The sequence below is a fragment of the Mesitornis unicolor genome, unplaced genomic scaffold (assembly GCF_000695765.1).
Source record: "Mesitornis unicolor isolate BGI_N332 unplaced genomic scaffold, ASM69576v1 scaffold33582, whole genome shotgun sequence".
Taxonomy (NCBI): domain Eukaryota; kingdom Metazoa; phylum Chordata; class Aves; order Mesitornithiformes; family Mesitornithidae; genus Mesitornis; species Mesitornis unicolor.
This window is the reverse complement of record NW_010171814.1, coordinates 1-14,444: the sequence shown is the minus strand read 5'-3', so window position 1 is coordinate 14,444 and position 14,444 is coordinate 1. Positions and strand designations below refer to the sequence as shown.

Here is a 14,444-nt window from a genome sequence, read left to right as displayed (position 1 = left end):
TCCTGCACACAGCCGCGATTTCGTCAGTGCTTGCTCACGTCCGCCCTCTGACTGGGGACGCTTTCCCGTTTCTCGTCACCTTGCGCCGTCTCCCCAAGAGCTTTCTCCCTCTCTGCATCGACTCTTCCAGCTGCAGACCTGGGTAAGGTCATCTGGAGTGCGCACCAGAGAGTTGTACGTGCTTTGCGTGTTGCTGCGCTCATGTCTTTAATTGCCAAAGCAAGAGCAAACACATCTGCAGGGAGGAAACGGCGTTTTAATCGCTATGACACAGTTCAGCAGCAGCACTCCTGGGTATTAATTCCCTCTGGCAACGCTAAAATCAGCAAAACTTCAGGCCCCTTTTACTGTCTGCCTCTTTATGAGGTTGCAGAAGTTGAATGTGAGGAAGGAGCGGGTTTTAGGCCCTCGAACACAGAGGCAGATTCAAGCAAGTTATTTTTCTAAAGCTCCTACTTGGCTCCCGTCTGTCATCAGCAACACCCAAAGCCTTCTGGTCAGCTCTGGGTTTGAACGCACTCCCCGCACACACGCACTAAAGGCGTCCGTCCGTTCTTGTGCGAGCTCATGGCTGAGCGGTCATAGCAACCCCTCCAGATCCACCAAGTGGATCCTTTGCTTGTCTTGCCTAAGAAGTTATTAGGACTGTTCACCTCCAGGGGTGCCTCAGGAAAGGGCAGAGCCCAGAGGCCTAACCTCGTCCCCTCACCTCCCCTCTGCCCCAGCTCAGCTGGCTCTCACTCCCCAGGCTGGTTGCTGTGAAACCCACCGAGCATCCCTGCTTCCCTGCACCTCTGCCACCACCACTGCCAACCAGAGAGCGGTATGGAAAATTGGTTTAGGTACCTGTGAAGAATCACCATGAAAACCCACTTGTCTAACACACATCAGCCACTCAGAATTTCAGAAGGGAGTATTTGGAAGGATAAGTCCAGATAAATTAAGGCTAGAATAGAGTAGGGGGATGAGATAATCAGCTCTTGTATATTCAGAATCCCAATTTCCACACCAGGCTTTGTGGAATAAAGAAGGGACCACAGGAATGGTGTCATCTGGACTGCCTGGAAAAAGCTAAGGAACAAGCGACAATCACACAACCGCACATGTCAGAGCTGTAAGATATGTTTGGAATTTGGGTCACTACCAGGAAAGAACGGATCATCCCACAGTAATAAGGAAGCGTTGTTTTAAAGTCTCCAGCTGAATGCAGTGCCTGAGAGCCACAGACATCCACAAAGTCTTTTCTCCCCTCGGAGGATAATCTGTAACATCTCAATCCTTCTAAAGATCTTGAGAACTGAACCTAGGGCAGTCTCAAAGCAGAGCTGTGGTCGGACAGCTCTGAAAGGCCTGATGCTTGTTTTGGGTGGCAGATGGCACTCTGTAAAAATTACCAGAAAAAGGCTTTTATTTTAACCCAAAGCCAGGACCCAGTCCTGGCTGACTGGGGAAGTGCCACTTGACTGGAGGCAAGTTAAGCAGTAAGATCCCACTGTGCAAAGCCCACTTCTGCTCTTCTCCTCATGGAGCAGGGAGCAGATCTCCAGGTCTGACAGCTCCTCTTTCCAGACTGTTTTCACTGATCTGGGTAAGCAGCACCAAGTAAAGCCAGTGCCAATTATTTTCACGAGCCTAAATACCCAAAACCCCCTTCACCTTAACGAGTCCCACAATCTCCAGTCAAGATAAAGAGCAACAACAAGGACGGTGAACAGGTGAAAAGAAGAATTGGTATAGGGTATCTTTTGAAGTAAACCTGAGAAATACAGACCAGCATGATGGGACACCCCAGAGGAGCAAGGTGACCCATCTACTTCAGCTGTGGGAAGAGGTGGGAAGCAAGCAGAGCACTCTCAGAAACGTAAGCAAGCTTCCAACACAAAGCCGTGGGTCAGAGCATCGCACGCAGCATGAATTTATTCTGCCTCAAGTCCAGGGGACAAGGGAATCTGCCGCTCTGTGCACCAGTGAAAGCTGAATGTTCTGCGTATTTTGGATACCATTAAGAACAGAAACATTCTGTCCAATATGTTTGTGTGTGTCCATCCAAAATAGCATTTGTATTATGTCCATCTATGACAGAACGTGCATGAAGAGGAAATCCATTCACAGCACCAGGCCATCTCGATCCCTGCACAGACTCAGCATGGAGATGCCAAGGAAGTTCTACACAGACACAGGCAGGGCTGGAGGGGTGACGGGAACAGGAACGTGAGGCACAGGGAGGAGAAAGAGGCAACAGTTGAGTGTCTCCAGTCCCAAACTGCATTACAGAAATCCCCACTACCTCCTTACTACTTGCTATTAATTGAATAAATGCACCACAAATGTATTTAACCCATTATCTCTAAACCCCAGTTTTAGTGTCCTCTCAAAACCCTCATCTAAACCTCATAGATTCTGCCTTTCTCAAAGCTCTAGACACTGAAAAATAAATTCAAACTTTAATACAAAACTCCTCAAATTTATTTAACAGACTTGCAATGTGCGTATAACGTTTCAGCTACCTTTTAAAAGTACGCAAGCATAGTTATACCTCTGTCATTTTGGCATCTGGGAGCTCGCTGCCTCTGTTGATTTGAAGCGTTTACGATTTCCTCTTTCCTACGTGACTGCACAACGTGAATTAGCTCCCGGTGTTTATCAAGAGCAGCAGAGATGTTGGTGTGCAGGGGAGAACTGCGGAGGCGCTCCATTTTTCCCAGTAAAGTCACAACCTAATGAACATTGTACACGTTACAGGAGTTCACACTGTGCTCATCTAGACTTATGAGAAAGTTATTCAGATTAGGAAGAACAGATTAACGATAACCGTTAGTTTTTCTTGAGAACACTTCATCAAGTGATAGTTGAAGCAGGTAAACTCTTACCTACGATTTCTTCTTCTCCAAAATCGAAGCTGTAGAATACCTGGGTGTGCACAGCAGAACAGCAAAGCTAAAATACCCAAATATTAGGACACCCAGCTTACCAGTTCATAATGGATACACACAGCTGTGAGACAGCCATCTAACAGGAGGTGGGTCCATCAGCTGAATCAAGACCACGGTGGTCCCACTTTCCATCAGCATGGCTGCAACTACCCAGGTGAACACCAGTCCCACAAAGACCAGCACCTCTGTCTGCTGTGCCAGGGCAAAGCAACGGGCAGCATGGAGAGCAACAGGCTCAGTCTGGACTGGCTACAGCTGCTGCCTGCCAGGAAGGATGCTCAGCACTTGAGAGGCTCTTTTAGAGAGCAGCAAGCACAACCACTCAAAAACCCGTTTTGATGGGTTAATTGAAAAGCTCTGTTGTCCTGTTCATCTTACAGCAGTCACATCACTATGAATTTTCCCCTTGATGAGCAATTCCTCCACTGTGGTTCACAGACCACTGAAGAACCTGGTTGCCAGCCTGCAGGAAATTATAAAAGTTCCGATATTGTAGTGTGTCCTGGGCAACGGCTACACCTGATGAGCTATAAAGAGGCCTGATGGTCATCCACAGGTTAAAAGTAAGAAACAGAGGATCTGGAAGCACAGTGCAAAGTGAAGCTCTTGATGTTTCATTGCAACAGAATGGCTGCAGGCTTCCCTAGGAAAAGGACTGGCACAGAGTTTTTAAATGTAAGAAAGAGTGGCTGACAAAAGCATTTGAACCAGGACAATCTGCCCAACCTGTCCCAGATGCCCTCAGAGCAGGCTGCTGCCAAGACAGTTCTTCTGGTAACAGCATCCACAGCAGCAGAACAAAGTGGCCACTGCTGGCCAAGGGCTCAGGAGAGAGCACTCAGGAGGAGCAAGCTCCCACCGCCAGACTGGTCCTGCTCTCCCTTGGTAACCATGCATGTTACTGTGACAGCAGCAACAACCAATGAACTCATTTCATGTTTGTGAGGAAGCTGAAAGTTTAAAAAACCAGAGGAATCAGTCACTAGGACAGGAAACTAAAGCAGGTAAGATTGATTGAAAGTCACTAGACTTGTTTCTGAAGAAAAAGCCAGATTTTAAGAAGTGGCATAGATAGATTACATAAACAAGTGAAACCAAAACGAACCTCACAGTCATTTCCCAGTTTACATTGCAGCACATCCATATCCACAAGAAGCACTTACGTTCTGAAGACCTGGTTTTCAGGTACCTCAACCTCATCCAGCGGGATCCACCGCTGGCAGTTAAGTGCCTATGATCTTTGTGCTAAGCCTGGGAGAAGTGCCAGGTGTCTAAAAGCAAAATCCACACACGTCAGCAGAGCTGGGCTGCCCCAGCAGCCCAACGGGGACCACTGAGGACTCAAAGGCTCGTGTTCCGTCCGCTCAGGCTTTTCAGAAGTTCATCCTGCACTCCCAAGAGACATTTCCTTCCACTCACGACTCAGAGGCTTCAACTAAAGCTGCCCTTCTCTTGCAAAGCACAACTGACCGCTTTTGATTGTCACAGGGCTTGCTGAGGCTGACTGCTGGAGCAGCAGGGTCCCAGCAAGACAACCAGCAGAGCCACAGACCCTGCAGTGTGGAGGTGAGTGCACACCATGGGATAAGCACTGACATTTCAGGCCCAGCTTTGATGACTGTTCTTTATAAAACAATGTGTTTGGAGCAGGGACTATAATGCTTTCCCCAGTCCATACAGACACCCTCACTACTAGAAACAAACTCCTATTTCCCTTCTCTGGCAAAAATTACCAGTCCAGAACAGAAGAGCTTCAAGAGGACAAGCTGAGCGCCCAGCCTCAGAACACCCCACAGTGGGGTGATGTGGCGTTCTCCAGTTACAACAGAGCTGTGGATTTACACCTCCCCAGACACATGGGAGATGAGATACAGTCTAGAGAGAGGACATCCTGGTGTGAAGTTTGTTCTCTGACTATTAAGTGGTTTTAATAGCTCCTGATGACACAGTGAAGGAAGCTACTGTCACCTCTCTCCATCAGCTATGCTTTGTTCTGGAACTGAAAGCAAGTAGGAGTCTCAAACGAAAAAAACAAAGTAAAGCGGTGGACCACCACAAGGATTTAACTAGATGCTCCACATTATGAGGAGTTAATCCCAGATTCAGCCAGCTCAACTTCCACCTGAAACTTGTACCAGTTTCTCATTGGCTGTCACTAAGCTTTTTGATGTTAGAATCCAGGGTCAGCAGCAGCCCCACGGCGCTTTTAGGCATCCTTAAAACTACTTTTCATTTGCTACCTAACAAGTGTTTGAGGTTCTGTAACCTGAAGCTTGGTTCCTCAAAGAGGGGAGATGAAGAACTTTATTAAATGCAGTTTTTAACTACTAGGACAAGGACAGGCAAGCCTCTTGAAAGTAGAAACTTCCTACCACTGATCTTTGGGGTTCATAAAACAGTCACGTCAAGTGTCCACTAAGCCTCCCAACACATCCTTCACTAAGCTCTTCTAAACTGCACGAACAAAACCAGGCAGCTGCACAAGACAGATTTCAGCAGGCCGTGAGCAGACACGGCTCCAGGGCTTATTGCACCTGTGTGAGACTGGCAGGGAAGGCTGCTGCTTACCTCCGCTGCCCTGGGAACGGCTGAGCTCAGCAGAGCTGGTTCCTCCAAGAACCAGCATTTCCCAGAACAACAGCTGCTGCCTTTAATCCCATGGCCCCTCACAGGGGCAGGCTTCAGCATCTGCGCTTTCAGCCTGCATTTTCCCTCCTTCCGCAGCATGAGCATGCTGGCTCTGGCCTCACAGCCTCAGAAGAGCCAGATCAGACCCTCGCTGTCCTGCTGGCAGCTCGTATCAGCTCCACCTGTGCTCGCCTCCTCCCTCCAGTCTCCCTCGCAGAGCTCTGCCAGGCTGCTGCCTCACAAAGCAGCACGGTACTGCACACTGGCACCATTGTTTGCCTACAGAGCCACAGGCAGCTCAGAAGACACCAGTCGCACTTGCCCTACAGGTTGTGGGTGTTTGGCTTAAGAAGCAAACTAGAAATGTTGAAATTCAGGCTGAAGTTGTATCAAGTAGCCATTCTGCATTAATAAATACAAGACTTAAGCAAATACGTATCCAAGTCCTACAAACATTAATTAAGCTTGCTTTTCCCCCACAAAAACTTCCTCTAATACAGAGTCTACATATTTATAGTGAACGATTCTCTGCTGAGTTGCTGAAAACAGAAAAGCTCAGGAGTTGGGCACATCTTAGAGCTGTGCAAGCAGTTAGGCTGCAGGACTGGATTCTGGCATCTCATGCACGTTCCTGTACCAGAAACCACATCCACCTGGCACGTATGGGTACAAATGTGAGCCTCTGCTACTCAGTGGGTTCCCTGGTAACAGCAGCAGTGAACCTGGAGCTGTAGAAATCCTAGGAGAGACTGCTGAAATATTACTGCCTGCATAGCATTTAAGAACAAAGCTATTTTGGGAAAAGCTGCTCTGATCATCTTACATATCTTACATTGTACTCTAAGTTCTGTGTGGTAAGTTCAATAGATTTTTCCTCCTCCCCCCACAACTCACTCTGGCTTGTTCACGTAGCTGATCCACAATTAAGCGATCAACTCTTGATGGGTTTGATGTCAGCCTTGGAATCGGAGTGTTGTTAGCACTGGAAACCTTTTTCCCTTGGAAATTCTTAGCAAGAGCTGATTCAGTCTGCAGGAAAACAAAAGAATAACTCCCTAAGAATGTAAGCTGCAAAGTGTGCTTTATTACAGAAACAAGAAAAAAATATCAGCTATACGATTTCTTTCCCTTAGGGTTTTGGGTTTTTTTTTTTTTAAAGCAGATGATGGCATTTGGGTTTTAACCATTTGGTAAAGCAATCACCTGTTTTAAGTGAACAACCGCTTTACTCAAAGCGGTTCAATTAAAGTAATTATGCCAACATAGCGTGTTTCAGGAGTGCTATGTCTTCAAACACTGACTACAGCCTGTACTAATTTTGCCTGTAAATAAAATGGAGGCAAGTCAGAATTACAAGGCAAAAAAAGAATGAGCAAACAGAAGTAGAGCTCACCCACAAATTTAAAATAAAATTAAGTCAGCAATTAACCTAAATTTTGTACAGATTAGTGAAACTAAAGAAAGCTTTTCTGGTTTGTTTTGTTAAAATGAAATCAAGTTTTATCAAGCCATCAGAAAATTACTTTGAAACCTGACCACAGGATTTCAAATGTCAATCTCTCTCTCCCTGCTATTTCCCTCTGGAACACCTGTAACAATATATAGGTGGCTAAATTTGGTTTAAAACTGCATTTCTTAGACTGTCTTGCGATGGTCCATATAAAGCTGCAGCCTGATTTTCTCTACACATCCGCCCTCACCCTTCTCAGCGCACACCAGCTCTTTCTCTTCTTCACTTTGCAGTGCAAGCCTAGACATCCATCCATCTCTCCTCAAATCAAGCTCATTCTCTCTAACTCCTCTCTCCACTCAAAGCAAACCCTGGCTTTTGTCAGGCAACACTTGGGCAAACTCCCCTTGCATTACATCCCCTCACAATTAATTAGGTTTCCTTCGGTGGACTGGCACAGGGGAGCACCATGGAGAAGCTGATGGCCCCACCATTCCCAGGTAACATCAGGCCAAGCTCTCAGAAAGCCACACCTCCAGGTTGGTTTTGAACTTCAACACCAGCTCAACCGGTGGAGCTGAGACAGCTTTCACATCCAAGGGCAGCCTGAAGTGTTTCCACTGATGAGCAAAAAGGGCAATTGCTTTAAGTGAGGCTTCATGAAGAACTACCAGAATCTTTTAGTTCAAGTGTTTTAATATTACTCTTTCTTCATCCTCCATTTCTGGGGAAAAAGAGCCCCTTCAAATATATCTTAGGTTTAAAACTTCAGAGAAGCAGGAGGTGAGAAGAACTCATTGAAAAAACTTAAAAGTGTAGGGCTCAAGAACTTTAATTCTGGGAATAATTAAAGTTCAGTCCCAGTTCAACATGTAATGAATGCATTTGCTTTCAGAGCTTCCAGATGCATTGTATTTATTGTGTAAAAAGAAAAGAAGTACTATGGTTTTGTCAGTCACACAATACACCTTCCCCAACACAGACAGTCACTGAATTCCCACAGCATTCAGTACATCAGTTATGCTCCCAACCAGGCCACAAACCTTCAAAACTTCTGTTTTCAGTCCAAATATGCAGAGAAGCAAATTATTTTAACTTCGAATCCCCATTAAGCACCTCAACTCAACAGAATTACCATGATCTCTAACTTGTCTGAGTAGGGCGAGATCCAAATCAAACCTGTGATACGGGACTTTTTTCCACTTACCTTCTTTCTTTCTTTCTCCAAAGCTCTCCACTGTTCGTAACACTCTTCGAGTCGAACATGAAGTTCGCTGGCAGGCCCACTGTGGGTTTTAACTTGCCTTTGAATTCCAAATGCTGGTACAAAACCAGGAAAAGAACCATCACCATGCATCTTATCATTAATATATGGGTAGAAGCGTTTTAAATCATCTTGGGAGAACAAGTCGTGAGCCTCCATCAGAGGGACAACGGAACGGCCGAACAGGCGAGCTGATCTCAAGGGGAACGCACTCGAACCAAGCTGCTGGCTACGTCTGAAGTCACCCATCATGCAGTTGCTGGAGAAGCTTGGAGCCTGCAGGCAAGTCAGAGGATTGACTGCGGCACTGTCACTGCTGCCCTGCCTGAGACTGAACTGAGACTCCATTAAATCTTGGTACATGTTCTGCAGCAACCCATCTGTGTGTTTCTGTCCTTCCAGATCATAATGGTCACTCGGCAGCTTCAACTGGAAACGGTGTTTGTTTATATTTTCAAAGATCCCAAACCGCTGAGCTGAATAATTGTCACAGAGTCCGTTTGGCTGCTTTAATCTCTTTTCGCTCAAATACTCAATGAGACTCTCTTCTCCACCCCTAACCAGTGATTCTATGCAAGGAGCAGCCCGAGCTCGTTCCGCAGTCTTAGAACCAAAATCAAAACTTGAAGAAAATGAAGGATTATCTTGACAGTACTTGTGAAATAAATTGCTACTTAAAGGGAAATTTGAAGGTGACAACTGAAAAATATCATTAGAATGACTGGAGCATTTTGGAAAAGCAGGTAAATGATTATTCAGCTTCAACAAAGGACTTGGATTCTGAAATGGGACAGAAGCAGCAGTTTTAGGTTGAACGTTCATCCAGGCTGGCCTGACATTAGCACCGGCCACGGGGTTTGCCAAGGCTGGTAACAGTGGAAGTGATTTGCAGTATTCAGAATTCTGAAGATCGGACTTGGAAAACTGCTGCTTTCCCACCCCATTTGCACAGTCACTATTCCCTGCACCAGCTGCAAAAGGTTTTAGTGCATATTCAAATTTTTGCCCAAAATCGGCACAGAATGAAGCTTCATTTGCAAATTGTTTTTCTGATCGAAGTCCTATAGCCTTGGGAAATGTAAAGTTTTGCTGATCTGAAATTATATCTTCTATTTTTTTCTGAGTTCCTGATTTAACTTGAAATAATTTAGTATAAGGTTCTGCGTCCAGAGGTGGTGTCTCAGTGGTTCCATTTACTGGCTTTTTATTCTCCTGGAGGCTACAGTTGCTCCTGTTAGGCTTTGCTTTACTAGCATGAGGATACTCTGTGTATCTACCATAATCTGCATTTTCGTTATATCTGTGAAACTGTGGAAGAAATGTTTCTGCCCGCTTTTGGTGCAACTGCACATCTGCTCCTTTGAGAGACACCTTCTCCCTTCCGTAAGAATAAGCATCAGCTCCTGAGTCTTTGACTGCTTCTGAATATCCAGCTTGGGGTGTAAAAGTGTTTCTGACGTATGGATAGCTCTGATACCCGGGTGTTGTTCTAGTGTTCTCATTAGTCTGCACGCTGCAACAGTTGGCATGATCACTCCTAGAAGGGTATGAGCATTGCTCTTCAAGGTTTATGCCAGCAAACCCATAACATTCCTCTACTTTTTGCTGCGATGCAAGGTTACCATTCTGCAAGTACTGCTTCTCAGCAGCAGATACGGATTCGCTGCTGTAAAAACCCTGTTGTGAGACAGCTCCAACAACTGGCCTTTTAGTTTCTGGCAACAGGTCATGATGCTCTGAGATTCTGGTTGCATTCATGGGCCACACTGACTTCAAGTTGGAAGGGCAATTCCTTGAAAAACAATACATACACGGTTAGATTCTTATCTGCAGTGCTCCTCTTCCATTTCCAAATGCAGAAACAGGTTTAAAAATTCAATTCTTCCCTCTTGCTCGATTCACTAATGTCTTACTCCAGCTTCTATCCACTACCGTCATCTTTGCGGTTTCCCTTAACTACATGAGAAAACCGATCCTGCCTTGTCTGAACCCACCTCTACACGTTAGGAGCTGCCTGCAATGCCTTCAAGCTGCAAGTGAGGTGTACATACAAATTACGTTCAGTCCATCCTGCCACAAGATTTACATCCAGCACCACCAAAATACTCCTGGTTCAGATAACCATACTTCCCAAACTAGCCGCAATCTTTCAAAGCCGTGCCCTAGCGCTCCAAACAAAACACTTCCCTGTAGTATCTTGCTTATTGCTTCAGAATTGCCTGTGGTTTACACTGGCTTACACTGCTTCCTGCAGGTAAAGCAAGAATAAGCATCTTAGCTCATTTCGTTTCCTTCCACTAATTACCATGGATTAGCACAGGACAATCACTGTCAAGGAACGCTGTAACCAGACTAAGCGAATAACAGAATTGTGCCAGGAAGTCATTACAGTCACAGCCAAATTTGGCACGACTGAAAACAGAAACCCAACCTTCACTGTCTGAAGCAAAGGAATCAGTAAGTTCTCTTTCGATCAAGACTGACTCTCTGAAGTTCTCCCTCACTTCAGCCACATATCTCAGCACATACAGAAACAGTTCTAAATTTGGGAGAGGACAGAAAGGAAGAGTGGTGCCTGGCTTGGAGACCTTGAGAACTGGGCTCCTTTTCTTACCTCTTAGATCTGGAATACTCAGATTTAGGAAAGAGACAGTGAGCTCTCCAAGTATCTCAGGGATGCTGGATCCAAATCCTTCTGTGTCAAGTTATTATGGCTATGTAACAGTTTCTTCTGGTGCTAGACTAAAAGCATAACAAATCTGACACCTAGATAAGCAAATATTGCTTAGGTAGCACTAACATCAAGAAACATTCATCTTGGATGGAATTCTTCCCTCCTGCCAGTTCAGTAAGGTGTAAAGGAGTGTGATTTCGTGTATTCTTTCTGTGAATTTAAATTAATTAAGAAAGAAACCTAAAGTCTGAATTGAATCTTTGTCTAAAAAAAAAATAGGTCAAGGCACATATTCAAGGAGATTCATTTGAATACAGCATTTCCACAATGCTTGTTAATGACTTCTTTAAAAATTGCCCACAAAAACGTTCTGTAAATACCAAAAAGCCAGAAACTACGATGTAATTGAGCACCCAGAGAAAAGCCTTCAAGTATCACAAGTGAAATATTAGAAGACTGGGGGGAAGGAAGGGAAATCGTGAAGAGTCTGAGGACTCGCCAGCAGCAGATGCAAAGATGACTCACAGAACACAGACATCGAGATCAGCAAGGAAGAGAACGCCAGCATGTGCATGGTAGCACTCACCCCTCAGCACAATATGGCTGCGATTTGTCTTGTTCTTCCAAGATGTTAGACACAAGTCCATATAAATCTGTTTCACTGCCATAATCATTCCTTTCAGGCTGAATCCTAAAAATGAACTGCATATTAACTAATACAATTCCTCAATTCAAACTATTTCAGAAGTTAAATTAAACAAAAAAATAGAATCCACCTCCTCCATCAACACACACACACTCTCTCTGACAAAGATGACTACCTGGGATTCGTACTAATCTGAGCAGCAGCAGGCTGCTTCGGATCATCGGCACAGGTAGACCACGGTGTGTACAAAAGGGAAGAGTCCACAGGGGCAGAGTACTCTGATGTCAAAAGGGAAGAACTGTAGGTCTGAGGCAGCTCTACATTTTCTTCATTCTGCATTTTATGTTCAAGAAAAACATTGATTTTAATATTAAGCACATCAAATTGTCATTTTATCATTCTATGTGGTTGTAACTGAATTCACACCTGGAGTAACCAGAGCAGGTAACTGCTGGTGCCTTCTGCCCAGCGCACACACACACACACACACACAGAGGAGTAACAATTTCAGGCCATGTCAGCCTCAAATGTCTGCATCAGTGTCTAACAGATGGTCACTGACAGGAGTCAGGAGACACCCCCTTTCCCCCAGTCATTAAACATTACTTAAGCCACTGAAGAAATCTTACAGCAAATTCTTTTCTAGAGGAAAGTTCTTCTACCCAGTGTAAGTGAAAAGAAGCATTTGCTCGTATGGTTTAAACATGATATGTTTTCTCAGCTCTAAGTAAGTAAAAAAATGGATGGTGTTTTCACAGGGTTAAACATTAAAGATACACAGTATACTCCAAGGAGCAAAGAAGTCTAACAGCTCCAGAAAGCAGCACACACAAACTGGTTTTATTCCCAGCAAGGCTTTTTGCCTCACTATGGCCAGGTCTCCACTTCACACCTCAGTTTCCCATATCTGTTCAATGCTTTGGCAAGCCCAGTTGCTGGACTAAAGGACATTTAGTTACTGGACACCACCCATTCCTTCATCCGTGACTGCCAAAAAAAGTCACTGTCCTTTCTGATGAACATTACAACAATGGAGTTTTATTGTGAATAAACCAAACACTGTTATTTACATTCACCAACTGTTTTGTTTATAAGCAACCCAAACTATTACACAGATATATAAAAAATTGCTTCTAATCAACTGAACCTGTGATTTGTAGCAACCATACAGTGAGCCAGAGCCTGTCATTACACTGCTGAATGCATCAGTCAGCCTCCCGCCAGCTTCTGTGCCACTCCAGCAGCGACTGCCACCTCTGAACGCAACTTTAGGCTAAGCAAGACAAGGAAAAAAGTGGTAGAAGAACATAATTACACATAAATCCTGAGAGCTGCAGATTTTATACCAACATGAACTTATTTAACACTTTAATTTACACAGGTAAATTCTGCTCCGCCTGAGTTTTTAGGGAATTAGTTCTACATATTGACATCAGAATGCGGCCATCTTCACCCTTAGAGACAAGTTCAACCCAACACAGCCCCAGATACTCACGAGGTGTTTGCAGACAGAACAGATGCAGATCAGGAGCTGCCTTCCTGCATTCGCTCCCTCCACACTGGCTGAGCCACCATGGAACAGCAACTACAGGGACAGGGGAAACGTCCTCCCCTTCACCCATGGTGGCAGAGGAGCCATTCAGCCTCTGCGCAGCGCTTGGCACCTCTGGCCCTTCCATCGCTGCTCATGTTTCACTGGTTACACTACACAGATGCACGCACATGCATTTTCAGATTTCAAGAGCTACAATTCTGCTGCAGTACACACACGAGGAGCTATGGTGGAAATCTGCCCCATTCTGTAACTACACAGGAGAAACAACTTCCACCTGAGAAACAGCCCTTTCCCCATCGCCAACCTGCAAGTGCTCAGAAACAGCTGGCCAGTGGGAGCAAGGAATTAAACAAAATGCTAGGTGTCTTTTCAACCTTTTTCCAGAAGGTGAGGTACATGAGGAAAATTTAAAGTTAAAATAAAACTGACTAGCTAAAAAACCTCTTTAGCTCACAACTAAAAAAGTGATGTTATTTGACTAATATTTAAAATACTTATAAGCAACCCAAACTCTTACACAGATATAAAAAAATGCCTATAACCAACTGAACCTGTGATTTGTAGCAACCACACAGCGAGCCAGAGCCTGTCTTTACGTTTCTGAATGCGTCACAGCAGCTCATTTGAAATGCTTATTAAATCCAGAAAAAGTCCAAGTTTCACAGGACTAGCGTTCTGAAAGAATTCTGGATAAACATTCTTCTTTAAAAAGACGTCCTTCTACAGCTACCCGAGGATGAAAACAGCCTCCATACCTAATGCACGTGGTCTACAGCACAATCTTCCTTCTAGTCCACACTGCAGTTACGCTGATGCATTAACACACCATTTTTTCAGATGCGTTTACAGATACATGAACATGCAAAGTCACAGCTCCATTTCTTAAATTAATTATGCCACATTGTCTCTTTAGTTATCTCCTTGTTCAGTAAGGAGACCCAGCTCTTATATGATCTGTGATCTCCAAGAATGGGGAGACAGGTACAAGGAGCTGCTATAAATTGCGACACCCCCCACACCCACCAAACCACATGCATTTTTTTCCCCAAATGGAACTTTTTCAGGCCACTGAAAAGTGTTTTCCCCACACTTTCAAGCTTGGTTTCACAGCACCCATTACCCCAAGACAGGCCTCAGTCGAGCCCGCCCCGGGCAGCCCCACACAGGAGGGCACCGCAACACTGAGAAAAACACAGCCGTGGCAGGGGGGCGAGGCACAAAGCCCCGTCCCCCCTCAGCTCTGCCCAGTTACCGGCGCCCAGGAGGAACCTGAGCCCCGCGACATCTCCCACCG

General features: G+C 45.1%; 1 protein-coding gene across 1 annotated transcript; it reads right to left on the bottom strand.

Moving 5' to 3' along the window:
* Positions 1 to 23: 23 nt before the first annotated feature.
* On the bottom strand, positions 24 to 12,868 carry LOC104537321 (chromosome unknown open reading frame, human C17orf104; the record flags this gene model as incomplete). Its single annotated transcript, XM_010180153.1, has 7 exons — positions 24 to 235; positions 2,537 to 2,717; positions 6,456 to 6,590; positions 8,219 to 10,067; positions 11,536 to 11,640; positions 11,771 to 11,928; positions 12,743 to 12,868. Coding segments are annotated over 7 exons (2,766 nt in total), but the record flags the coding sequence as incomplete, so codon positions are not given.
* Between the last annotated feature and the right edge of the window lie 1,576 nt (positions 12,869 to 14,444).